This window comes from Lissotriton vulgaris, chromosome 2_2, assembly GCF_964263255.1.
Source record: "Lissotriton vulgaris chromosome 2_2, aLisVul1.2, whole genome shotgun sequence".
Taxonomy (NCBI): Eukaryota; Metazoa; Chordata; class Amphibia; order Caudata; family Salamandridae; genus Lissotriton; species Lissotriton vulgaris.
Window position 1 is genome coordinate 157123770 of NC_141688.1, and position 27102 is coordinate 157150871.

At 44.8% G+C, this 27102-nt stretch overlaps 1 protein-coding gene across 1 annotated transcript in view; it reads right to left on the minus strand.

Annotated features, from left to right (window-relative positions):
* The window catches only part of ANO3 (anoctamin 3), a 1465374-nt gene that overhangs the window by 133632 nt on the left and 1304640 nt on the right, over window positions 1-27102 (minus strand). The window contains exon 20 of the mRNA XM_086959492.1: window positions 15612-15709. Coding sequence (XP_086815618.1) covers window positions 15612-15709 — 98 coding nt within the window. The remainder of the gene's footprint in view (window positions 1-15611; window positions 15710-27102) is intronic.

Below are 27102 nucleotides of genomic sequence, written 5' to 3' on the forward strand. Positions count from 1 at the left end.
ATTTTTAACAGTGCATCACATATTTGGGGAGTTAGCCCGTGATGTTTTTGTATCTGTTGAAACGTCTAATAAAAACATTTTAAAAATGTATTTGAAGCAAGATGGCGGCCGCTACTGCAGTCGAGTGAGGTGCTACGTGGCGTCTACCTGAATCTTGACCAGGCTCACGATCTGCGTGGGGACGGTTTTGCTGCTTTGCCGCCCTGCTTTGGCGGGCTGTTCCTGTTCTCGTTCCCGGGTTTGCTGGCCAGTGACCCGTTTTGCTCAGCGCAGTGTTTCGGGGAAGGAGGCTTTCCCCTGGCTGAACTCAGCCCAGCCGAGACGGGAGCTGCCGAGGATCGGTGGAGCCGACAGGAGAGTCACGGTCTGTGGCGGAGGGCGGAGGCCGTGAGAGAGCAAGAGAGCGAGGCGTGTTGCACGCTGGACACGCCGGAGACGCGGAGTTGTTGAGCCGTTGGCGCTCGGTTTGGAGCACGGCAAGCTGGCTGAGGAAAGAAAAAAATATCAGGAGTTGAAACAATGTTGCAAGTTCACACGCGTCTGTGTTAAACTGATAGCCGAGTAGGTTTGCCTTTACTTTTTCTTCTTTTGATACCGCTTGGGACCGCTTGGGACTGTTTGGGACATTATTAACAGCAGCAAATTAATTGTGAAAACAGTCGGTACTGGTACCTGGAATATCGTCATCTGGCATTAGTATAAAAGGAGAAGCTTATTCTGCCTGGCATAAACCTATTTTATAGCTATATTTAGACAACCCTGTTAAATTTGCTCAGACCCCTAAAAGTCTATAATAAAAATATGGCGCCTAAAGGTAGAGGGGGCAGAACAAAAGCAGCTGCTAGCTCAGCTAATCCAGACAACTCAGCTAGCATGACGCCTAGTAATGTTGAAAATATTGCAATAAGAACGGCAGCAGAGCTTAACTCCCTAGATAGACCTGTTCCGGAGACCCGCGCCCGCCAGCAGAATGAGGTCACTAAGGAGCCAGTAATACCCGATTTATTCAGAAAGAAAAATGCAATTATTTCAGCTAAGAATATTATGCAGACACCTCGAGACCCTATTAAAGGAAAGGTGCAAGGAGCACAAGGAGCGGCTGACCCGTCGGGCGCCGTATCAAAAAATCGCAGTGCTAATCTTTCACCGACTCTTGCAAAATCAGGGGGTGGAGGACCTCACCCCCTTGAAGAAGACATCGATAAGGATGTAGCTGAGCTTTGTCAAGCGGTGGGGGAGGTCAGAGTCTCACCACGAGTCAATGAAGGGGACATCAGAGAGGAAAATGGAGTAGCTCTAACTTTAAATGATGCTGAATCTATTGAATCAGGAGGTCAATTTTACTCCATGTCCGATGTCTCACTAGCATCTGATGGCAAGATTGGGGAGGATGTGATTAATGAAGGGCATTCATTTTCAAAAGACTGGGCTGATGACTGCAACCAAAACTCTGAGGAAGAATTACCTGGCTCTGATTATTTGGGGAATGAGGGAACTCCAAACACAGTTCGCAAGGTCACAGAGGTACAGAACTCTCTTTTGGTTGATTATCTTGGTGCAGTTGTTCAACCGCAGTGGGAAGTTGCTGGAGCGGTCCCTGAAACCCAATCTGAACTCCCTGAATTTTTGGAAGGAGATGAAGAAATCACACTTAAATCCATCTACAATTTGCAAACCTCTATGTACAGGTTAATTGTGGCTCATAGAGAGGAGACTAAGGCAGAAGGGCTCCGTACTCAAGAAGCTGTACGAAAACTGCAGAACGTTGTATGTTGCTTAGCCAAATCCAGCAACGAAACCATTTTAAGAGTAAATGAGACCGAAGTTCGTATCTCTGCTGTGGAAGATGAACTTTCTACACAGAATAAGTCAATTAAGGATTTGGAGAATACTAGGCAAGATATTGACTGGAAGCTGACCGACCTGGAGAATCGAGCACGGCGCAATAATTTGAGCATTTTGGGGATTGCAGAACGATCGGAGGGAAGAGACATCTGTCGTTTTGTTGTGGACTTGTTCTCGGATGCTTTTCCAGATCTCCAGGGATGGGTCTGGGACAAAGAAATTATAAGAGATCATCGCTTTCCCTTTAACCAAAAACGTGATCAGGGTGGGGAAAACAAGAACCCAAGAGCTATTCTTATTTGCTTGCAAAATGACTTGCTCCGTGAGATCTTGTATGATTTAGCTAGACCTTTAAAGACCAGAAAGGGATTGGGGCATGAGTTTTTTGTAAGGCCCGACTTCTGCCCGGTAACAGTGCAGCAACGTTGGAGGCTTAAACAGCTAATGGCTCCAATTCAGTCAGCAAAACTCAAGGTGGTACACAAGAGGAAAACCACTTTTTTCGTGTCCGAGGTTAAAGCACAGCAATTTCTAGATGAAATGTAGTAGAAGATAGGACAAGGCTACACACCCTGGTCAGGCTTCTTTTTTTTTGGGTCCCTGGGGTCCCTGGGGTTTTCTTTTCTTCAAGAATGCTGGGGGTAAGATATAATATGGGTCTGGTTGGGATCAGGTAAAACCACAAACCTTACTTTCACTTTCCATCAATGAGGGCTCCTGCCCTTGAGCTTCTGGTGGTGGGGTTTTGGGAGGGGGGTGGGTTGGGTGGAGTGGTTTGTGGGGGGGGTTGGAGGGAAAAGGGTGTTGTGTTGGGTGCAGGGAAGTACAGCCGAAGGATGCTTAGTTTTGGTGCTTTTGAATTATGTATGGCTGAGGTCAAATGTAGGAACGTTTTGTTATTGTAAATGTAAGACCAACTGTGGTACTATACTAATACAAGATACTGGCTCAAAATAATATGTATACAGGAGACTCATGTCTCTTGGTCAAATAGGGGATGGTTTAAGGACCTAGGAATGGAGGTTGTGGGGTGCTCTCGTCAAAGTTCCATGATAAGTGGGGGTGGCCATTTTAGAGAGGTTTGGGTCGGGGGAAGTTAGGAGCGTTAAAGAAGACCCGCTGGGACGATGGGTCATTGCCGAGCTTAAACTTGGGGGATTGCTCATTACTATCTGCTCAGTCTATGCTTCTACTGTTGATGACCCCACAGCTCTTCATCAATTAAGCCTGGAGCTGGCTTTATGGCCACCTAGGTTAATATTATGTGGGGATTTTATTCTCCATTTGGACGAAACATTTCATATCTGTGGAAATGCTGCATATGTGGGGAGAAAAAAGAATGTATTTAAAGCAGTTAAGGGGATCGCTCAAGAATACTGTTTGATAGATATGGGTTTTGAGAAAAGGGGGGGGGAACTCATGGATGTACTTTCTTTTCTGCCCCGCATCAAAAACACTTTAGGCTGGATTATTTTTTTGTTGCAAGGAATTTCTTTAACCCTTTCGATGCTGATGACGAGCTCAGCTCGTCATCACCCACGGGTGTCATGTGCTGATGACGAGCTGAGCTCGTCATGGTGCCACTAAAATGGCATTTTCCAGCACAGGGGGGGGGGGGAAACGCCCAGCAGCCATGTGGTTAATGAACTGGCACAAATGGAATACAGAGTGTTACCTAAAATTGTATTGGACCACAATCCTATTATTTTTAGTTTTGAATCAACCATACCTCCTAGCTCCCGGTCTTGGTCTTTTGACCGTAAGCTTTTGTTTGATGCATCCTATGTTGAGCATATGAATACTTGGATTCCTGAGTTCTTTACTAATAACAAGGGCTCTGCCTCGCTAGAGGTAGTCTGGGATGCATTTAAGTGTGGGGTGCGAGGAGAAACCTTGAGTTACTCAATAAAAAAACAGAGGGAGATTCGAAATAAAGAAGAAGGTGAGATGAATAAATTGAGACTATTAGAGATTCGCCTCATGCAGGCCTGTAATAAGGGCTCAGTTACAGATAATATTATCAAGGAGCTATTGGCTCATAAGGTCAAGATTCATCAGGAATTCGCTTCAAAGTTTGCTCAGCAACTTGCAGCTTTTCGAACAGAGGTTTACGAGGTGGGAGAAAATTCAGGAAAACACCTGGCTAAGAGGGCAAGGCAGAAAGCTGTATTTGCTAGTATTGATAAAATCAATGACATCGCAGGGGCGACTGTTAATAATCCTGCAGATATACTCAAAGTGTTTTGTGATTTTTACTCAAAACTTTATACTGAGGATATGGCAGGGGATTGCACAGACCGAATAACTCACTTTATTGATCAGGCCTTGAATGGCATCTTTTCTATGCAGTCGAGGGAGAAGTTGGATTTGCCCATTACGTGGGAAGAGATTGAGGTGTCATTATTGTCATTAGCTTCCGGAAAAGCTGCAGGCCCCGATTACATTCCCCTTGAGTTTTTTAAACATTTCGGAATATATTAAGAGTAGAACTGCTGGACTTATTTCAAAGAGCCCAACAAGGTACTGCCCCTCAGTCATGGCACAATTCTATAATAACTGTTTTTCTTAAAAAGGGTAAACCTCCCCGCTACCGTCATCTTTCCGCCCTATTTCCCTCATAAATGCTGATAGCAAAATTTTCTCCAAGATTCTTGCCTCACGTTTATCTAACATCATATCTCCATTAGTTTCCAAATACCAACATGGTTTTATCCCTTCCCGAGACACCGCGGATCTTATCCGACGGGTGATCACGTTTCCGGATTGGTCCCAGGCAACCCGGTCTAGTGTTGGACTCATATTTTTAAATGCTGAAAAAGCTTTTGACCGGGTTGCTTGGAGCTACCTATGGGATGTGCTAGCTAGGAAGGGATTAGGTCCAGGGTTTCTAATGGCACTAAAAACTATGTATATAGCCCCAAAAGCGTGTATTCGAATTATTGGCCAGCTTTCTCCTTTTTTTTGATCACTAGGAGCACCCGTCAAGGATGCCCCTGCTCACCTTTACTTTTCGCACTTTATATCGACCCCCTAATTAATCGCTTTATTATGGAACAAAGGATTAGCCCTATCTGTTTAGCTAATATTAACTATCGCGCATTGGCTTACGATGATGATATTGTTATAACAACCATCGACGTACAGACTGCTCTTCCGGCAATTAACGAACTTTCCAAACAATTTGGGTCATTCTCTGGGTATAAACTCAACATGGAGAAGACGCAGATTTTATGTTCTGGAGATAATCCACCTTTAAATATCCCTATTATTTCAGAGGTTATATACTTAGGAATGAAGATATCATTGCCCATAGAGAAAATACCTGAATTTAACATAAATCCTGTGATATCCTAAATTAATAGTTTATTACAACGTCTAGACCATCTACACTTATCACTGCATGGTAGACTTAATATTTTAAAAATGCTGATTTTACCGAAAGTGCTATATATGTATCGCACTATACTGCTGGAATGTCCTCCCTCTTGTTTTAAAAGCTTAGAAAGGACCACCTCCAGGTTTTGATGGGGCTATAAACGCCATCAGAAAGCTCTAAAAAAGATGATATTGAGTAAGGAGTGTGGGGGATGGAATGTTCCTTATTTTTTCTTTTATTACTTAGCAGCAACGCTCCAATTTATCAGACCTCTTATAATTGGTGACAGAGCACCTATTCCTGCTTGTCAAACTCCATCTATTTTTGAACTGACCATGGGTGAGAAAGTGAAAGGTAGCTTTCTCAAGTTTGTCGAGCCAAGTTACCATAAAAAGACAAAGTTTAAGACGCTGAAGTCAGCCTTTGGAGTTTGACAAAAAGTACGGAAGTATCTGTCTATATCTAAATAAAATGTTTATACCCCTTTAGCGTCGCCTGGGCTCCTGCCAAATATTTTTTGTGATTTAACGGTCTACAGGTGGGAGCAGAAAGGATTACGATATTTAGGTGACTTATTTAGTAACGGCCAAATTGTATCATTTCAAGAATTAGAGAATACATTTCTGTTGGCAAGAAACGATTTTTTAAAATTTCTTCAGATCCGCAGTTTTCTACAGTGTCATACATTTATTATCTCAGCTAGAATGACTAAAATTTCTTTACTGGAACTTCTTCAGAAAAAAAACCCTATAGGTTCTCTCTATTTAAGCTTTATTCAAGAATGTGGGGATGAGATGGAACAATGCCAGTCGAAATGGGTTAGTAAATTAGGCCTCCCTGGTATAGATGTCTTGTCTCCTGTTAAATGTGCTTCAGAATGTCTAATTACAGGGATGATGAAATCTCAGCATTTTATGTGCAAACATGATCTCTACTATACACCTAGTAAGGTTGTTAAGTGGAGTACTACTACTGGAACAAACTGTAGCCGCTGCAGGTTGTATGCAGCTAACGATCTGCATATGTATTTTCAATGTCCTAAACTCAGGAGTTTTTTTCAACAAATTGAAAGCTTTCTGGCCGCTGTGCTTAATTGTGACATTACAGTAAACACTGAGATGGTGTTACTAGGAATGGACTTCTCTATCTCTAGATCAAAGCCAGTAACTTATTTTTTGTTTATTTGTATGGCAGTGGCTAGAGCTTGCATTACTAGGGAGTGGATCAATTCAGGTCCTCCTTCTTTTTTTACTTGGCGTGAAAAATTATTGTTTATGTATAATATTGAGTCTGCCATTTATAAGCTAAAAGGCATCAAAAGAAGAGCTTTGGGGGAGAAAATCTGGGCTCCAATTGCTGACTGGATTTAACCACATCGCTGCGGCGGCTATTCTGCGGCAGCGCTAAACGGGCGGGGCGGCGGCACGGCAGCCGCATGCTGGTGACAGAACCGCTCCGTCACCAGCCGCGGTTGCGCTGTGCTCGTGACGGAGCAGTTCCGTCATGGCCCCGCCGGCCTAATAGAACGCGCTGCGCAGGCGCGAAATCAGCACCGCGCAGGTGCGGCGGCCGGGCCTTGAGGGAACCGCTCCGTCATCAGCACAGCGCACCCGCAGCTGATGACGGAGCGGTTCCGTCATCAGCATCGAACCGATTAATTAATCTGTGTGACTCTATACGTTTTTTACTCTGTATGTATTCAAGATGAATTTTTTGTTTGTTATTTGTACTGCTGTATTTCCCTGCAATAAAATAATAAAACTTAAAAAAATATATATATATATATATGTGGTATGACTGAAATTGATGCTTTCTACTGGTTAGTTTAACTACATAACAGTTTAGAAGATTTGGAGGGACCCTGGAGGCCTTACAAAATTCCTGTGACAACCCTAAATAACTAATTTAAGGAGTTCCAGGAGGTACAAGACAGACACGGAAGTGTACCTAGTAGGCTGAATATGGCGTGAATAATAATATAGCTCTTTCTGTCAAATTGTAAAAAAAGATTGCACTATTCACTATTTTTTTTGACTTGAGATCTCAAGGAAATGCCTTTTATCAACCTTTTAAACTGGGGAAAAGAATGCTGAAGTAAGTATTCATTGAAAACTCAGATCAGGCAAAACATGAGTTTTAAAAAATATATATATTTGTATTGGTATTTTTCACATTTACAGCATAAGACATATAACATGTGAATTTCGTCGAATCAACTCATATTTCCAGCACTCTAGGTTAATTGTGAGCCCTTCACAAGAAATCAGAATATCATGTAAAAACAGAATCCTCCGCCGCTCCCAGAAAAGAAACATACTATAAAGATTAAGGTCTGCATGTTCCAGGAGAGGAGCTGGATCACTCTTGGATTTTCTCCCTCAACCCTGAGCGAACCCTGATTATCCAGACCCGTCACTTCCATGCTAGGGGGACTTGGAATTGCGCTGATTGCACGAGTCAAATTCTCGAGCTCAAGTGGACCCTGATTATCCAGATCCGTCTCTTTCATGCTAGGGGGACTTGGGGTTGTACTGATTGCACGAGTCAAGTTCTCGAGCTCGCTTATATTGTATGTTTCTACCAGGCGATTCGAGTAGTTATCCTTAGATAGTCAATCTATTCTGTTTAGTTCAGAATCATCCTGCTCCCTATCTATAGACCATAGTGGCAAGCGTCTAATTTAAATATTGGAGTGTTTGGGGGGACATGTCCGATACTCTAGGGCCACTAAGTTCTCCGCAATTACTGCGTTGCATAGCTACACTTCAATGCAATCTGTGTGGGAGCTAAACAAGGACAATATTTTTACGCTAATCATGTCACCCCTGATAATTGGTCTGCACCCCCTTACAAGGCGAAGCCAGTGGATTGCTTTGTTGTGAATAGATTCACTGCTTTTATGACCATCGCCCCTACTAAGCTTTGGAACCCTGGTCATGTAAACAAGTACAGTTGAGTTTCTGGGGCGATGTTTTTTGATGAAATGCTCAGGGGATCACCAACACTCTTTCCTTTTTTGGCCAAGGTCGTGCAACTGGAATCTATTTTACTAGGGTGGGGATCCTTAATCTTGGCTGTTACTCCCAGTGATTTCGTGATTTCTGCATAAGAACTAGGGCTGGGCTGCCCAGCGGAGGTATTCCTGCCAAGTGGTCTTTGAGCCAAATTTCCTTTCAATGAAGATCCCCCTTCTGTCTTAGGGTTAATTAATGGAGTTTCCCTTACATAGGTTGCTGTAACCGGTGTGGGTAGTGTTAGGGGTTGTGGATCTTTGGCCCAAAGCACTTCCCCTTTCTGTGTTAGCTCCTTCAGCCTTTTTTTATGAAGCCAATTCCCTCTCCAGATTTCCTATTTTCTTCAAAAGTATCCTGTTAGAGTGCAGGCATCTAGAGCATGCCACAGGACCATCACAACTTGTCTCTGATTCCCTGGTGCCTTGAGCTAAGACTTCAATTATATCCCCTGATTCCCCTTCTAGGACAGCAAATCTGTTGGAACAAATAATACCATTCTCACATGGTGCCTCATACGAGACCCCCTGGTTTATGTTCTCTAATGTCTCAATAGAGGAGTTAGTCTTGATAGGGGAGTTGGTCCCGTTTGGTAACTCTGTGGGACCTGTCACAGTGGGGCCTTCAAGGGAACTATGAACTTCACAGATAGGGGGGGGGGGGTAAGTGGGGGTTTCTTATTAAAAATTGCAGGAATCACTTTCCTCCGGTTCTGCTTTGAAACCTCAGTCAAGGGGTCAGAGTTTTCCGCCACGTTATTACTGGAGTTCCCCACTAAAACCTCCTCGCATTCACTAACAATGGCTTCAATTCTTGTGAGGACGCAGTTAGCGGCCGCATGTGGAGCCTTTTTTGCCTTTTTCCCCTTTTTTGCATGTACGGGTGGTGTTCCCCCTCCATAAACTTCCTTTTACCCATTTTGTTCAGCAAAATTATGTATCAATCGATCCTGCATGGCTTAGGACGCTGGGGGATACACTTTATAAAAACAATTCCACATGAAGGGACAGTGGACACGATTTTAGTGGCTGCAAACCCCTTCCAGATCCCCACAGTACCTTTAGTCCTTTAGTCCTTATATGGGAGTTCTTGAATTACAGATGTTAGAGGGGGGGCCAGGCCCTGCCTCTTCCTGTTGCTGACGGCCGCGGGACAGGCCCGCCCTTGGCCCGGGCTTTGCAGGGGTACGTCCGCGCGCTTCCCGTGCTGCGGGAGGGCATGGCTAGCTTTAAAGGCCTCCAGCGCCCTCCTGATGACGTGCAGCACAAGTGCCTCTCGCAGCAGCCTGGGAGATGTAGGCACGGGGGCTACAGGAGCAGAAACACAGGACCCGGTGCAGGGAGCAAGGCGAAGCAATTGAGGGTCCTTTTGTAGCCTTTCCCCTCCGAGAGGTAACAGATGGCAGCAGGTAGGAACAAGAGCTGGTTGCGGAGCGCTTCCTGCGCTGCGGGAGGGCCGGACCGGCTTTAAAGGCCTCCGGCGCCCTCCTGATGACGTGCAGCACAAGCGCCTCTTGCAGCCCCCTGGGAGATGTAGGCACGGGGTGTGCGGGCGCAGGAACACGGGACCCGGTGCAGGGAGCAGGGCGAAGCAATTGAGGGTCCTCTTGTAGCCGTTCCCCTCACGGCAGTAACAGGTGGAAGCAGGTAAGCATGGGCTGAAAATTCGTTCCGCTCGCCGAATTTGGGGATTTTCTGCGATTTCGCGATCCGCAAATCTCGCAAAAATCGCGGTAAAATCCGCGAATCAGCGGGGACGAATTTTCAGCCTAGCACTTACAGGGTTACAGCAGCAGGTGCAAAAGTTTAAGCTAATTTTTTGTAACCTTTTACAAAAGGGTTACAAAGAAATAACTTCAACTTGGGCACCTGCTGCTGTAAGCCTGTAAGTGCTTCCTGGCGCCTCGTTGCCTACTTGCAACTATTCTCTGACCATGCTCTGTCACGAAAAATAACCCTCAACAGGAAGCACTGACAGATATAAAAACAAGCATTTGCAATGCAATAGGTCTGGCATTAGGAAAGTTTGAGCTATTGGTCTTGTAAATGACAATTTTTTTTATTTATGTGTTGGTTTTGAAAATAGCTAAATTAATAGCCTTGTCATTTACAATGCCAATAGTTATAACTTTCGCAAATGTGACACCTATAGCATTTGTAATGCAACATGTTTTGTATTTACGTGACTTAGCTGTATTGATATTACAAATGACAATGGCTTTTAATTTTTTTAAATAATTAATACTTAAATAAAAGAGATTTTAATTTATAATGGCAATAGCTTAAACTTTTGTAAATAACTTTTGTGAAGATTATGTTCAGTGTATTTTATTGTGACGAAAATCCAAGAACAGAAGTGAAATATGAACATTTTTTGTGACATTTGTAATAAAGTTTGAAACATTGAGAGAACATATTTGAACCAGTTGTTGTTGAATGGTTGTGCAGATTGATGCTGGGGTGGCGCTGAGTGGTGCTGTGGTGGTGCTGAGTGGTGCTGTGGTGATGCTGAGTGGTGCTGTGGTGGTGCTGAGTGATACTGGGATGGTGCTGAGTGATGCTGGGGTGGTGCTGAGTGGTGCTGTGGTGGTGCTGAGTGATGCTGTGTTGGTGCTAAATGATTCTGTGGTGGTGCTGAGTGGTGCTGTGGTGGTGCTGGGTGATAATGTGGTGGTGCTGAGTGATGCAGTGGTGGCGCTGAGTGGTGCTGTGGTGGTGCTGATTGGTGCTGTGGTGGTGCTGAGTGATGCTGTGGTGGTGTTGAGTGATGCTGTGGTGGTGCTGAGTGGTGCTGTGGTGGCGCTGAGTGATAATGTGGTGGCACTGAGTGATGCTGTGGTGGCGCTGAGTGATGCTGTAGTGGTGCTGAGTGGTGCTGCTGAGTGATAATGTGGTGGTGCTGAGTGATAATGTGGTGGTGCTGAGTGATGCTGGGGTAGTGATGATGTGGTGATGCAGAGGGCAGAAGGGCGCCAAAAACCCGTCTAACAGAGGACAGAAGGGCAGAAAAACAAGGGAAAAACCAGTCTAACAGAGGGCAGAAGGGCACAAAAAACTAGTCTAACGGGGCAGAAAGGCACAAAAACGAGTCTAACAGAGGGCAGAAGAGCACAAAAAACGTGTCTAACAGAGGGCAGAAGGGCACAAAAACAAGGGAATTACAGAGGGCAGAAGGGCACAAAAAACGAGTCTAACAGAGGGCAGAAGGGCAGAAAAACAAGGGAAAAATGAGTCTAACAGAGGGCAGAAGGGCACAAAAAAACGAGTCTAACAGGGGGCAGAAGGGCAGAAAAACAAGGGAAAAACGAGTCCAACAGAGAGCAGAAGGGCAGAAAAACAAGGGAAAAACGAGTCTAACAGAGGACAGAAGGGCACAAAAAATGAGTCTAACAGAGGGCAGAAGGGCACAAAAACAAGGGAATTACAGAGGGCAGAAGGGCACAAAAAACGAGTCTAACAGAGGGCAGAAAAACAAGGGAAAAATGAGTCTAACAGAGGGCAGAAGGGCACAAAAAACGAGTCTAACAGGGGGCAGAAGGGCAGAAAAACAAGGGAAAAACGAGTTTAACAGAGAGCAGAAGGGCAGAAAAACAAGGGAAAAACGAGTCTAACAGAGGACAGAAAGGCACAAAAACGAGTCTAACAGAGGGCAGAAGGGCACAAAAAACGAGTCTAACAGAGGGCAGAAGGGCACAAAAACAAGGGAATTACAGAGGGCAGAAGGGCACAAAAAACGAGTTTAACAGAGGGCAGAAGGGCAGAAAAACAAGGGATAAATGAGTCTAATAGAGGGCAGAAGGGCACAAAAAATGAGTCTAACAGAGAGCAGAAGGGCAGAAAAACAAGGGAAAAACGAGTCTAACAGAGGACAGAAGGGCACAAAAAACGAGTCTAACAGGGGGCAGAATGAATCCCGCCCTGCGTGTTTGTCCACGAAGATGCCACCTTTTTGTGCAATACCTCTACTCGACTGGAGTACTTTCTACTGTCTAATCAGTAAGTGCTCCCTCATTGGCTAAATGTATAGGGGCAGATTTACCATAACTGGCGCATCCCCAGGGATGCGCCAGTTATTGTGCGCCGCAGCTCCGCCACCCATGGTGCGCCGCATTTACATGTGGCAGAAACGGCACAGATGCGTCACGCATCTGTGCCGTAAAAGCAGCGCATTGCTGGAGCTGCGTCGAGCGTGCGAAGCAGCTCAAGCAATGCTCTGGGGGGCCCTATCTCCCCAATGCTGCATCAAGCCTTGCGCCTGCTTCAAGCAGGCGCAGGGGTTTGACGCAGCATTGGCCTAAAAGTGACTGAGTGAATTCTTGTAGATTTCACTCAGCCACTTTTAGGAGGCGTTCCTGCGAAGGAACGCCCTCCCCTGCGCCGGAACGCCTCCTGATGGCACAGGGCTTTACAACGTGACGCATCTCTCAGATGCGTCACATTGTTAATACCCAGCACCATGGCGCATCTTTTGTTCTGCCGCTGCGTCACAAAAGGTCTCGGTAGAGGGTGGGAGTGGTGAACCAGATGGTGGCAGTCATGAACCAGTGGGTGACACTGATGAACCAGAGGGTGGCAGGGGTGAACCAGAGGGTGGCAGTGAAGAACCAGATGGTGGCAGGGGTGAACCAGAGGGTGGCAGTGGTGAACCAGAGGGTGGCATGGGTGAACCAGAGGGTGGCAGTGGTGAACCAGAGTCGCAGTGGTGAACCAGAGTGTGGCAGTGCTGAACCAGAGGGTGACAGTGGTTAACCAGAGGGTGGCAGTGGTGAACCAGAGGTGCTGTGATGAACCAGAGGGTGGCAGTCGTGAACCAGAGGGTGGCAGTGGTGAACCAGAGGGTGACATTGCTGTACCAGAGGGTGGCAGGGGTGAACCAGAGGGTGCTGTGATGAACCAGAGGGTGGCAGTGGTGAACCAGAGAGTGGCAGGGGTGAACCAGAGGGTGGCAGTGGTGAACCAGAGGGTGGCAGTGCTCAACCAGAGGGTGACAGTGGTTAACCAGAGGGTGGCAGTGGTGAACCAGAGGTGCTGTGATGAACCAGAGGGTGGCAGTCGTGAACCAGAGGGTGGCAGTGGTGAATCAGAGGGTGACAGTGCTGTACCAGAGGGTGGCAGGGTTGAACCAGAGGTGCTGTGATGAACCAGAGGGTGGCAGTCGTGAACCACAGGGTGGCAGTGGTGAGCCTGAGGGTGACAGTGCTGTACGAGAGGGTGGCAGGGGTGAACCCAAAGGGTGCTGTGATGAACCAGAGGGTGGCAGTGGTGAACCAGAGGGTGGCAGGGGTGAACCAGAGGGTGGCAGTGGTGAACCAGAGGGTGGCAGTGCTGAACCAGAGGGTGACAGTGGTTAACCAGAGGGTGGCAGTGGTGAACCAGAGGTGCTGTGACGAACCTGAGGGTGGCAGTCGTGAACCAGAGGGTGGCAGTGGTGACCCAGATGGTGACAGTGCTGAACCAGAAGGTGGCAGGGGTGAACCAGAGAGTGGCAGTGCTGAACCAGAGGGTGGCAGTGGTGAACCAGAGGGTGGCAGGGGTGAACCAGAGGATGACAGCGGGGAACCACAGGGTGGCAGTGGTGAACCAGAGGGTGGCAGTGATGAACCAGAGGGTGGCAGTGGTGAACCAGAGGGTGCTGTGCCCATACACGACCGCATGGGTAACTTCTCCATGCAAGCGGCCCGCGAACACGCAAAAAGCCCCACGAACACGCAAAAAGCCCAGCGAACGCGCATAAAACCCGCGAACATGCAAAAAACCCCAAAATCCGCAAATTCGCACGAATTCACGGATTTTGCAGATTGCGAATTCGATTTCGCGTGAATTCGCGCAACGCGAATTCGCAAATTTCACCCATACTTAGCAGCAGGTAGGAATAAGAGCTGGTTGCGGCGCGCGTCCGGTAGTTTAGTGTTTAATGTGTTTGACGTAGTGTTTGATAGAAGTAGAGTGTTATTTAGTGTTAGTTATGTGTTTAATTATGTTATGTTGTATTTAATGTTGATAATAATGCTTGTGGGTTTGTACATGTTATTGTGGGAGGTTGTTCTTTTTTTTTTCTTTCCCGGTTTTTTGTTTTGTAAATGGATGGTGTTGACAACACGTTTACTTTTTCAAAAAGGAAAATGTATTCTGTTTCTTTGAAACAAGTACATTTTTTACATTTCCTTTTATTTTTTGATTTTGTTGGAGCATATTTTTTTTTCAAGCTAATTTTCAAGTTTTTGAGGGTTTTGTTATTGAGAGGATTGCATCGTTCAAGCCATTATTCAACAGTTCTCTTTTCATTTTTTTAAAGCTAATTTTCAGGTTATTTAGGGTTTAGGGTGGCGCACAGTGATTGGTAAAAGAAAGCTTGAATTAGGAGCAACAAAGACAAACTGATTGGCTAGTATCTAGCAAATTCCTTCATATTTTAGAAATAAAATAGATTTTTAAAAGTTCTGACTTACCCTCCTAAATCTTAATTTACACATTTAATTTGTTAATGAATTAAATAATTTATATATTTGGGAATGCGTTTGAGGTATCCATATAGTATTCTGCGGTTCACAGAAACTACTTAGGCAGAGGTCACAGATTTCCAGTAGGGGTTCATTGAGGTTCACAGAAGTCAAAAGGTTAAGAAACACTGCTCCAATAAAAACCCCATTACCAGCTTACAATATTTAAAAATGTTGATATTTCATGCATCTACAATGCAAGGAATTGTGGATTCCACATGAATATTATCTTAAAATTCAATTATATGGCACAGATGGCTCAGTAACTACTCTAAAATTATATTTACCAATAAAAAAATGTTAAAAGAAGACAACACAACACTTTCCCACAAATCTGCTACAAAACAAGGCTAAAGAGAAAAAAGGCAAATAAATCAGTGCTATCAAATGAATAAAAAGCAGGCCAGTTATTAGACAAGCATGTCACTAGACTTCAGGTGTGGTCAAACGATTGTATAGAGAACTCCAATGTGATTATAGTATTAATTCCAGCTCCGCCATCAGAGGGCTATGAGTAATGCCGGACATTTCACTTACTAAAAACAGGTAAAATGCGTGTGTGGAATACATTGGTAATCTATGTGGGAAGAACAATTTCCACATAACTTTCCTCAGGACTCAGGGGAAATCTCTTAATGCCCTAGTACAACCGCAAAATGGCCGGAAGTAACAGCATGTATGGTGTTAACTCTTCCTGCTGCAGTATTCCAGTATTATTGTTAACATGGGCCTTAGCGGTTGGGCATCCAAGAATATCGGGAAATCAGCTAGTTAAATTGATAATCTTCTAAGACAGTTATAAATATTTTATCTCAGACAGATCTAAGCTAAATCAGACTATATGAACTACCAGAAAGATATAATAAAAACGAGCACTTACGGATAGCCAAGTTCCATGAAGTTGTTCCACATTTGTTTCAAAACCATGATAACCCCCATTTGCAGGCATAGATCAATCAAGCAGCCACTTGGATGACACTGCAATGGAAAGAAAAACAAACATATTACAAAAAGATGAACCGAAAACGTGCAAATATGTCACATTTCTTAACTTATTTTCAACTGTGTTCATTTTGATTGACATCACTAGCAATATTTATAGACGTCTTTGAAGATTTCTACTTATCCGTGTCCATATGATGTGCAAACTCAAGACACACAACAGGTCACTGCATTATGATACGGAAAACTTTGAGTGGGAAAGAACTGTCTTATTACAAATTCATTTTGCAGAGCTCAAACAGGAAGAGGCAATTACTGCTGTGTGTTTCCATACTATGGTCTGCATGGGATGCTAACAGGAGTTGGCCAGGGATGGGAATTCTGAGCTTTGTGGTAATGGTAGCTACTGTGTAAATAATCACCCTATAAATACTCACTCTATTCCCCACAAGTTGTAATCAATACCTAACTCAAAACATTTTCAAGTTAATGTATATTTTTTTAGCTGCGGCTGGTGGGCTTGGAAAATGGTGAGGCGAAAAAAATGAGGGCCGGGAATCTTTGTTTATAGTGCAGATCTCAAGCTTGGAACACATGTCCCGACTGAGGGAAGCAGCACATGCCCTCCCAGCACCCACGCGAGGTTTATTATTAATGCACATAGTCTGTTTTCATTATAAATATAAACATGGCCCCATGGCCGATGCACCACACACCTTACCTGCTATAATGCAGAAAACGTCACAAACACACATAGTTTGAAACTAAACGCATATTATCAAGAAATGTTGTATTTTCTCCTTGAGAGGCCTTTCAAGACAGACACCCAGCCCCAAAGACTTAAACGTAACCAGCAGTGACAGCAGGTGAGTACACCCATGACGTGCAGCACGAAGTCCCACAAAAAGAGAAGAGAGCCTCGGAATAACAGAACATAGCATTTGAAAAGAAATAAATAAACGATACCAATTAAGAAATGGGAAGTCACACGATCAATGGCTGATAGAAGGGAGCGTAAGATGCATTGTGGTGACCTCATTTCAATACATTCATAAAACATGACCTCTCAACCAAGCTGCTGGATGGAGCCAAGGCTTTGGATTACAATGAAACACATACTGGCAAAATAGAAATGTATACTTTTATCTCTCAAATTCCAGCAGAAGCCCCACTTAATAGAGGGTCAACACAGCATTTTTCACCTCGAGGTTGCCAACCTTTCCTCCTGTTCAATGTGCAACAAGTTTCTGTCCCAGAAGTCCCTCTAGGCCCTAGAGGGACTTCTGGGACAGAAACTTGTTGCACATTGAACTGTAGCTTATTGCTATATGTGGGTGTAAAAATAGCAAAGTGTGCAGTAATGCTATCACAAAATATGCAGCATAATTCGCCTTTGCTTGCTGCAGAATTTAGTCAACCATGCTGCATAATTTGGCCTTCTCCTGCCGCATAATTCCAATGGCCCTGTTTATAGTGCTAAGAAGTCCTAGCCTGTGGCAGAAAGCACTCTGAATATGTAAGTCATTATTTTAAAACAGTATTTACATACTCTAAGCTAGACTGCTGCAAAATGATGCAGTGATTGAGATAAAACAAGTTCTTACAAAATATACTTTTTAGTAGTAAGTAATCAAACTGTATCTAATGCAGACATTTTTGTAAGTGTCTCCACTATTCCAGATCCCAGCTGATAACTCTGTTACATTACATCTTAAAAAGAATAAATCTTTGCCACCATAAAGCTTTAAGCAGATCCACTGGAATTATTCAGCAGAAGAGAACACAATTATGCAGCAGGTTTGACTAAATTATCCAGCAAGAAAAGGTAAATGATGCGGCACAATGCGGCACATTTTGTAGTTAGCATTACTTCAATATTTTGTCATTTTAACTCACGGTAACGCTGTCAAGGGAAATATTTCACCTCATTAGTACCAGTTTAACACCCATATACAGCAGTAAGCAACTACAAGATTACCAGTCTTTGCAAAGGGCCTTCCACTGCTCCAGAACACTTTGTCACGCTTTTAGTAACTTTTGTTCCTTTTGAGCTAGAATCAAGTTTTTTGTCATTGAAATCTGGAGATTATGTTGCAAATGCTGTAAAATGATAATTATGTGGATAGCGCTGCTGCTGCAGAAACTCATAATTCCAGTGGCCCTGGCTTTAGGTGACTCAATCAATTAATGGCTGGTAAGAAGGCCGGATTCTTTTTTAACTTTCTGCACTACCACCGCCCATTTCAATTTCAGGCACAGGCATGTCAAAGTCAGTATTAACCATTCAGGGGAAGTTTTTTGTGTGAAAGGGGAGTCAATGGGGTGGCTGGTAGGGTTGCATTTAGATGCAGAGCCCTAATCCTCTCGATCCTTTGGGCCTCACAGAAATGGTCTAGGAGACAGAGGAAAGGATCGAGATTCATAGATATTGTCAAAGAAAAGGCCCAGAATAGTATGCAAATGTTTACAAATGGCCAGAGACTGCTTCTTTAGAGAGATACCCCAAAAAAGGGGGCAATTAAGGTTTTTTTTTTTTAAGGGACATTAGTGAAGCTGGTACTGCTGCCAAGTGTGTAAGTGGCCACTGCTGGTTATCATAAAGGAGTAGATGCAGATGCAGAAGGACTTGGGCCCAGGAATTTGGGGGGCCCACTGCATCACAATTATGACTGTCTACCTTTAAAAAAGGGGGCATCCGAGCGTATTGTCCTTTCAAGCATAGGACAGAGGTGATGATCCATCATGGTGGGGAAGAGGTAAAAGAGGCAGAGGAGGTAGCCTGCTACTCAGGGCTGCAGTTATCATTAGTGCAGCAAGTATAGTTGCATTGGGGTCAAAGAGTGTGAGGGGCTCACAACACCCCAATTAGGGGAGCAGTTTGTTTGTAATATCTGTTTTTGTTTGATGCAGTTGCTGTTTTATAAGTCTCATATTTGGTGTGGTTCATAAGCTATAGAAAAAGTATTCCTGAAATCATCTCATCATCCCTGCACGCAGCCATGTCCCTCCCGCTCCCCCAATCCTTCCCATAAGTTTTGGAGGGGGGCCCGACCTCAAAACATTTTGCTTAGGGGGGGCTCAGAGTAAAAAAGTTTGAAGATCTCTGCTCTTGGCCTATTTTAAGGGCAAGGCACCACGTGTTAAAATGCTACGGTACAATGCAAATGCAAAAAGAACAATTGATGGACAGAGCGCAGAACAATGTCATACATTCACCCTAGTACAGAGATCTGGGTCTAAATCCATTGTTGTTTTGCTCACCATGCATTCCAGTTTGGACCCAGCCATATGTCTGGCCGGCCGGGCTGGACTGTTCGCATTGGACGCATGGTCAAGACTGATTTACTTATGGCTGGGTCCAAACTGGAATGGCATGGTGAGCAAAAAACACAATGGATTTAGGCCCAGATCTCTGTACTAGGGTGAATGTATGACATTGTTCCTCATTCTGTCCATCAATTGTTCTTTTTTGCTGTACAATGCAGGCCTTGACAGTATTTTCACAAAAATACACAATGGCTTCAATGCCTGGCAGAGTGGCACAACCAAACACATGTACATGTTTTCAGGCCTGTCTGCAGTTTTAAATCCCAAAAATAACTTATCATGGTCACGATCATAGATTTTATGTAGTGAACACTGAGGAGATTTAGAGCCACATGCAGCAAGGTGCTATATAACGAGTGTTACTGAGTTCATACGCAACAGGGGTGCTTTAAGCATGGAACGGGAGTGCAGGGTCAATGGCAGGGGCAAATCTCACCCCGAGGACAATTTGAAATAATCTGCTGGAACGTGGGGGCACAGTTTTCGAATTTGCGGCTTGCTCCAAGGTAACCTACAATAAAGGTAATGGAGTTTAATGAGCACACGCAGTGAGATCTAAGAACGCTATGATTGTTTCTGGCAGTCATGGAGTAGTCAGACTGACATTGATTTTGAAGGAGAGGTCGATCCCGTGGGAGACCCGGTATGTAAGTATGTGTTCCCGCAACTCCACTCGTGACTTTATTTTATTTCCGGTTAGGATTATTTTGGTGACACCTTCCCGAAAGGCTTGCAATGAGGGCGGAGAAGAGTAGCCTCTTTGATTAGTTTATATGAGCGCAGCTGCGGCCGGCATGCTTGCGGGAGGGGGTGGCCGTGGGTGGAATAACGTATTATTTCCACAATGATGATGACCCAGGAATGGATAGGGTGAGCTTAAAATGCTTTGTGCGGAATGAGGGCAAGGAGTTCACAGGCATTCCGTATCAGGATAGAAGTAAAAAAAAGCAGGGGCGCTGTAACACCCACCGTAAATGGTTAAATCTGGACTGCACCTAGGCACCACAGAAATTAATGAAAAAATAAAAAGTTACTTGCCGCCTCCGCTCCTGGCCACCTGGCCGGTGTAATGGTGCAGCCGGAATCGGATCCCGGTGTTCCTACAGGATTGGAACCAGCCAGCAGGCTGCCTCCATTCCCGGGCCTAAGCCAATCACAATGCCGCAATGGCAGCGTTGTGATTGGTAAGGCGCAGTGGAGAGCGCCCCAGCCAGGCCATTTTCTCTATGGAGGCTGGAAAATGGGAGAGTGCGCATGACTGGGTTGATCGGCCCTGGGGCCGACCAAACAGTCAGTACCCACAACAGAGCCACTCCCCCCTGCCCTCGAGCAGGACTGCCCGGCGCCCGCCCACAACCAGGCACTCCAGGCACGACTGCTTTCTCGCATGCTTGCGGGAGGGGGTTGCCGTGGGTGGAATAATGTATTATTTCCACAATGATGATGACCCAGGAATGGATAGGGTGAGCTTAAAATGCTTTGTGCGGAATGAGGGCAAGGAGTTCACAGGCATTCCGTATCAAGATAGAAGTAAAAAAAAGCAGAGGCGCTGTAACACCCACCGTAAATGGTTAAATCTGGACTGCACCTAGGCACCACAGAAATTAATGAAAAAATAAAAAGTTACTTGCCGCCTCCGCTCCTGGCCACCTGGCCGGTGTAATGGTGCAGCCGGAATCAGATCCCGGTGTTCCTACAGGATTGGAATCAGCCAGCAGGCCGCCTCCTTTCCCGGGCCTAAGCCAATCACAATGCCGCAATGGCAGCGTTGTGATTGGTAAGGCGCAGTGGAGAGCGCCCCAGCCAGGCCATTTTCTCTATAGAGGCTGGAAAATGGGAGAGTGCGCATGACTGGGTTGATCGGCCCTGGGGCCGACCAAACAGTCAGTACCCACAACAGTGGGAAACGCCACTCCCCCCCCGCTCTCAAGCAGGACTGCCCGCCCACAACCAGGCACTCCAGGCACTACTGCTTTCTTTGCAGTGCGAGAAGCAGAAACATAAAATGGTAGCTTTATCATTTTATGTTTCTGCCTTCTCGCACTGCGAAAAAGCGACGCCCCCACACCCTCATGGAGGAGCCGCCACTGTATTCTTTAGATGGGAAGAAAAAAAGACCTTTGGGTGTTAGGAAGTGGTCCTATCGCTGAAGGCTGTTCGCCTCTGAGCACCCTCAAAGCTGATAGCATTTTTCTTAAAGGGAAAACGTCCCCTTTGAAAATAAGGTACCATCCGCGAGTCGGGGCCCAGTAGATGATCTATGGCTTTGGACTACACTTGCTGTCACAAACCCTTGGCACATTCCACTGTGAACCTGAACTAGACATGCGCCGCCTCTCAGTGCCACTCCTATTTGCGCATAGATCGGACCCCTTCCTTCTTCTGTGGTACAGAAAACAGGTCAGGATGATGACGCGCCCCATGGCAAGTATGCTTTTTGAGTGTAACTGCTGGAGAAGCTGTGCCAGATTTAGATTCTAAGAAAACTTCCTCTCAAAGTCCCTATACAAACAAACACCTTTTGTGGCTAAAGCGGGGGTGCATTCACTAAACTCCCCAGTACCACTTTGAGCTTTTTAATATCTCTCTGGTTAATCAAGATTTAGAGCTTTGCATCTGAGACTGCAGGAAAGGTGGGAAGGTCAGTGTACTGGAGTTCAGTTTTTTACCACTTGCCAGTTGATGAGAGGTGCTTAAGTCGCCATGTGTAAAAAGAGAAGGCCACTTAAGAAACATGAATATGTAAATGGTTGCGTATCTAACCGGGCCCATCCTGACCACGTGACACCAGTAAAAATACCACTGGTGGCAATCATCAATCCTTCTGTAACACACTTGCATTTTTTTTTCTGGCGAAAATAGAAGACGTATACCGTAATTTTTCTCCAAATAATCAAACCACCTCAGGAGTAAATGACGATTCACTTACCTGTGCAGGTATGTAAAGTTTCTGCTCTTTTACCCTGCTCGCAGCTAAGCAGGTAAACCTCCTGATTAATTGTATCAACTTGGGCTCTCTGCTTGACCCCCGCCCCACAAAAATCGTACATTTAGCGCCAGAGATTACATGTACTCACCTCGCATACGTTTTCAATGGAATGTTTAGCTCAAGATATTTCCCAAAACAATGGGAAAGGAATCTGTAGTTTCTTTATTAAAAACAACAAAACTCAGCCCTCAGAAACCTAGCAGCTATTGTCCTATCTTGTGCCATCCACTGCCGGCCAAAATAGTTGAAAAGGGCAAGAACTAGCCTCCTTTCTCAATATGAGCAGTCTCCTTGATTCAACTCAGTGCAGTTTCAGGTACGGACATAGCACGGAATCAGCTCTAATTGTGGCCTCAGAGGACATAATGGCTACGCTAAATAGGAGAGGTAGAGCAGTCCTCATTCTACTCGATGTATCGGCGCCATTCAACATGGTCAATCATGTCCTATTGATTGAGTGTCTTCATAATATTGGAATCAGCAGAGCAGCATTACCTGTACTGGGATGCCTCCTCTCAGAATGGCAAAAATTACTTGCCCTGATTTTTTTGTTTCCAATTCCTATTTCTTGCTCTGCGGGTTCCTTCAAGGGTCGTTCTTGCGTCCTACGCTTTTTAATTTACATGTCACACCACTAGCCAGTTTAATCAAAGCATTCAGCTTCTCCTTGGAGTCTAATGCAGATGATATACAAATTGTAGTCTCGTTTTCCAGCAATCCTAAAGATACTGTGACTGGATTCCACAACTGCATGCTGGAAGTAGGCAACTGAATGAGTGACAATTGCCTCAAGTTGAATTCAGGATCAACTGAGATGACGACGTTCCCTTCTGGTCCCTCGACTGCGGGCCGCAAGCACTTGGTATTAGAAAGTAAGGAATTTGGGGGTCATATATGAAGGCAAACTTTTTTTCGAAGGTCAAATAAATGTTATCACCTCAGCATCCTTTTACCCTCTCAGGATAATTAGGAAAGTTTTTCCATGCATTCCCTTCGAATTACAGATTTTTTAAATAAATCTTGGCTTGTCGAAAATATACTATTGCAATGCCCTTTATCTGAACATTGAACAATAACTTCTTAACAAACACCAGATAGTGCAGTAGGGCGCAGTTCGAATGCTTCCAGGGATTCCCGGGTTCCAATCAGCTTCCCATACCCTAGCCAAAATGCACTGCTTACCAATCAGAAAGCGAATTACCTTGAAGGCCCTCTGCATTACCTTCAGGGCCATTCATGGTACTAGCCCAGAGTTCCTTAAGCACAGTTTTAGTTGGTATATCCCTACTACGATGCTCCATTCCACTTCGGTCACAAATATGACTGTCCCCAAGATCAGGCAGTCCTCTTGGGGAGGCAAGAATTTCGTAACATGCATCTCCAGTCTCTGGAACAGCATACCTCTAATCTTAAATCAATGACCAGTCTTCATCATTAATGAGAAGGCTATAAAACCAGTCAACTAGGAAGGGCCCCTCTTTAACTGCCAACTTTTCGGCAGCACAGCAGCAGCCTCAAGACTCCTCTGTGTTTTATAAAAAATAATGTTCATTTGATTTCCTTTCATATACTCAACTTCATTTTTCCACATTTTCTTCAGAATATCCTCTCCTCCCATTGACCTGTGGTACATTGTCTCTCCTCTCATTCAAGTCATTGCTTCTCTAGAGTACTTATGCAGCACATCAAATGTAATCTATGGGCACAAGCAGTATCAATTCTGGCAGGATGTGAAAGATGGGGACTCATGTTCTTACTAAGAGGAACTTAAGAAAATATTAAGTCATAATTTGAAAAATGACATTCAAAGTGTACCCATCTATGTAAAAGGCTACGCAGAATACAACAGGTAATGCTATAAGTAGGGGAATACGGTCGGTGATAGGTAATTCCTTCTGTCACTGAAGCAGGCAAATTGGCACAAACGTAAGAGTCTTTAGCCTCCGTAGCATATGTATGCCCATATAGCAATCTGCAAAAAGCATTGGTAGTGAAATCTCCCTCTGAAGCATCTTGATGTAAGATCCTAATGTCAAAACTATGTTCATCTTCTACAGGGTGTGCAAGTGTAGTGAGCCTAGGTGTGGACCTAATGGGGCCAAGGTCAGCAGGGGAACTTAACCCAATTAATAAGCAGCCATGAATATCAAATAACAATTAGTACTCCAGCAATTACAACACTGGTTGTAATTGCTGGTCAGTGGTGAGGATACCCGTAATTTCTCTACAGTCAGACATTAAGGGTAGAATAGCAGCAAGCAGACTTATAAACTCTGCAATGGTTCTACTTGCGTGAATGGCAAAACTGTTTTTGTAATTACACAATGAGATTAGGTTTATGTGCTACATTTGCAACCCCTTGGCGCAGGAGGTGGCAAACTCAGTGCCAGGACACAAGAGCACTTCGCCGTTATCTACGTCAGTTGGAACTTTGCTATCTTTGTTTTCTGTCAATTTTCCTATTACACTAATAATGAATAATATTACTATACTTTACGAAATTGTGAGTTATATTATTCACTATTAGTGTAATAAAAAATGAAGTATGATTCCCTGGCAGCTGTGGTATGTACCTAATGCTTTTAAATGTATGTTGTGTTGTGTACATGCTTGCAGGAGAGAGAGTATTCAGGTGAGAGAGAGTGTGTGCATGTGTGATCATGTCTGTGACTGAACGTAATGGTAAAATGGTGTCTGATATCACTCCTGCTACCCCTAGTCTTTTCATTAATTGCTGCTCATGCACCTCCTCCTGCAGTCTCTTGACTTCCTCCCATGTAGCAGCAACTGGCAACAACATATTAAAGTTAGTCTCATCTACAGCATAACTACAGCAATTTTCCATGTCATCTGTAATGACTCCAACAGACTCATAACATATTTTCCATTCTGAATCAAGGATCCCGAGGGTGTTATAAATCCCCTTGAACATAATTGTCTGACAACATGGACACACCAAATTCATAGTGAGTATCATTAAAAATGGTAACTTTGAATTAGCCTGGGCACAGCCTGCTGTAGTAAAAGAGAACAATTTAGTCACTTGGATAGAGGTTACACTTCAAAGCCAGGTGAGTTATGCGATACCTTGAACAATACAAACAGAATAGGCAGCTTTCATATTTCCCTATCACCTCTAAAGCAAAAGCAATCCACAAACTCTACATAACCGGACTCTGCAAGGGCTGGACTTGTAATATCATGTCTTGGCTTGGATCACCAATCTGTGACATCGAGACAGTCATGCTCAACCTCCCCACTGCAGTTGTTTTCTCAGGCAGAGGTAACAGTGCAGCAGGGTTGAGGTTATAGCATACTATTAACCCGTTCAGTGCCAATAACGTAAGGGTACGCCCTTCGCCATGGTGGCCATGTGTGGAGGACATAACCGTTCCGTTCTCTGCACACGTCCAGGAAATCCCTCTGTTGTTTACAGCAGAGGGATTTCTTTTTTTTTAGTTTTCTGCCTCAGGAGCAGGGGAAGAGCTTCCTCTATCCCACAAGGCAAATATTTTATTTTTTTAATGTAATGAAAATCGGCGTCCATGGTCCGCTGAAATCATTACATTGAAGAACACGTTACTTACCTTCGGAAACAATATATCTGTAGGAAACATTAGTAGTGATAGATTCTTTACCGTGGAATTACCCCCGGGCGTCAGAATGTATCCGGAATGTTTTTGTCAGCAGTACCCCTGCATGTCGGAAGGTGGCGTTGTGTGGCTCCGCGTCCATCATTGGCATCGTGGTAGCCAAGATGACGTTGCGGCAGCTACTTAGACACCGCCCTCACACGCTGATGTCAGTTCTGTACATGACTTTCCATGCCAGAAAACGCAGAGCCATGCATGCAAGATACTGATCACTGGTGCCTTGAAACTAGGGCCCTGAAAGGTATGACCTTCACCTTAGAAATCAGTTTGCGAACGGGGAGGATGGGTGGGGCGGTAAGGAATCTATCACTACTAATGTTTCTCACAGATATATTGTTACCAAAGTAACTTGTTCATCTGAAAGAAACACATAGTGATAGATTCCTTACCTTAGAATAGATATCCCAGCAATTCCAACCCCGTTGTTGTTTCTGCGAACCAAGAACACATCAGGAAGTCACGGAGAACAGAACAGCCAAAGAAACTGTCTCTCCTGACTTGGCTGTCTAGGCAATAGTGCTTAGTAAAAGTGTGCAGCCAGGCCCACGTAGATGCCTGACAGATGTCTTGTAAGGGGAAACCACACCCCAATGACTTAGTGGCAGCCATCGCCCTGGTGGAATGGGCGCGCAGCCCCAACGGAGCTTCCTTTTTAGCTAGAGGATAACATGTTTTAATACACATGACAACCCATCAGGAGATAGTCCGCTTGTGTACGGCCCAACCTTTCTTGGTGCCAACGTAGCCAACATAGAGCTGGTCATCCACCCAGAATTGTTGTGTGCGGTACAAGTAAAATGGAAGAGCACGTTTTGGGTCCAGATGGTGGAGCCTCTATAGAAGGATGCAGAGGCGAATAGAAGGTCAGCAAAGTGATGGTCTGACCGATGTGAAAGGCAGTGACAACCTTTGGCAGAAAGGATGGGCGTGTTCTGAGCACAACCTTGTCCTGATAGACAATAGAATATAAAAAGGAAGTTTACAAGAAAGAGCCTGGAGCTCACTCACTCTCCTGGCAGAGGTGATAGCAATCAGGAAAGCAGTTTTCATGGTCAGCAGACGAAGAATACAGTTGTGAAGAGGCTAAAAGGGAGCGCACATTAAATATGTAAGAACCAGATTCAAGTCCCACTGTGGCATTACAAAAGGAATAGGAGGGAAAAGATGAGTAATGCCTTTGAGAAATCTATTTACAAAAGGGGACTTGAAAAGAGAGTGCTGATCAGGGAGCCTGAGAAAGGCCGAAATAGCAGAGCGATAGCCCTTGATAGTGCCCAGAGCAGAGCCCTGCTGGGCCAAAGAAAGGAGGAACAGAAGAACTTCTGAAAGAGGGGCAGAATGGGGATCCACAGCCTTTGCTGTGCACCATGCCATAAATTTGTTCCACCTGCAGGCGTATACCAATTTAGTTAAGGGACGCCTGGCTGCCAGAATGCCATCACAGACTTCAGGAGGCAAGT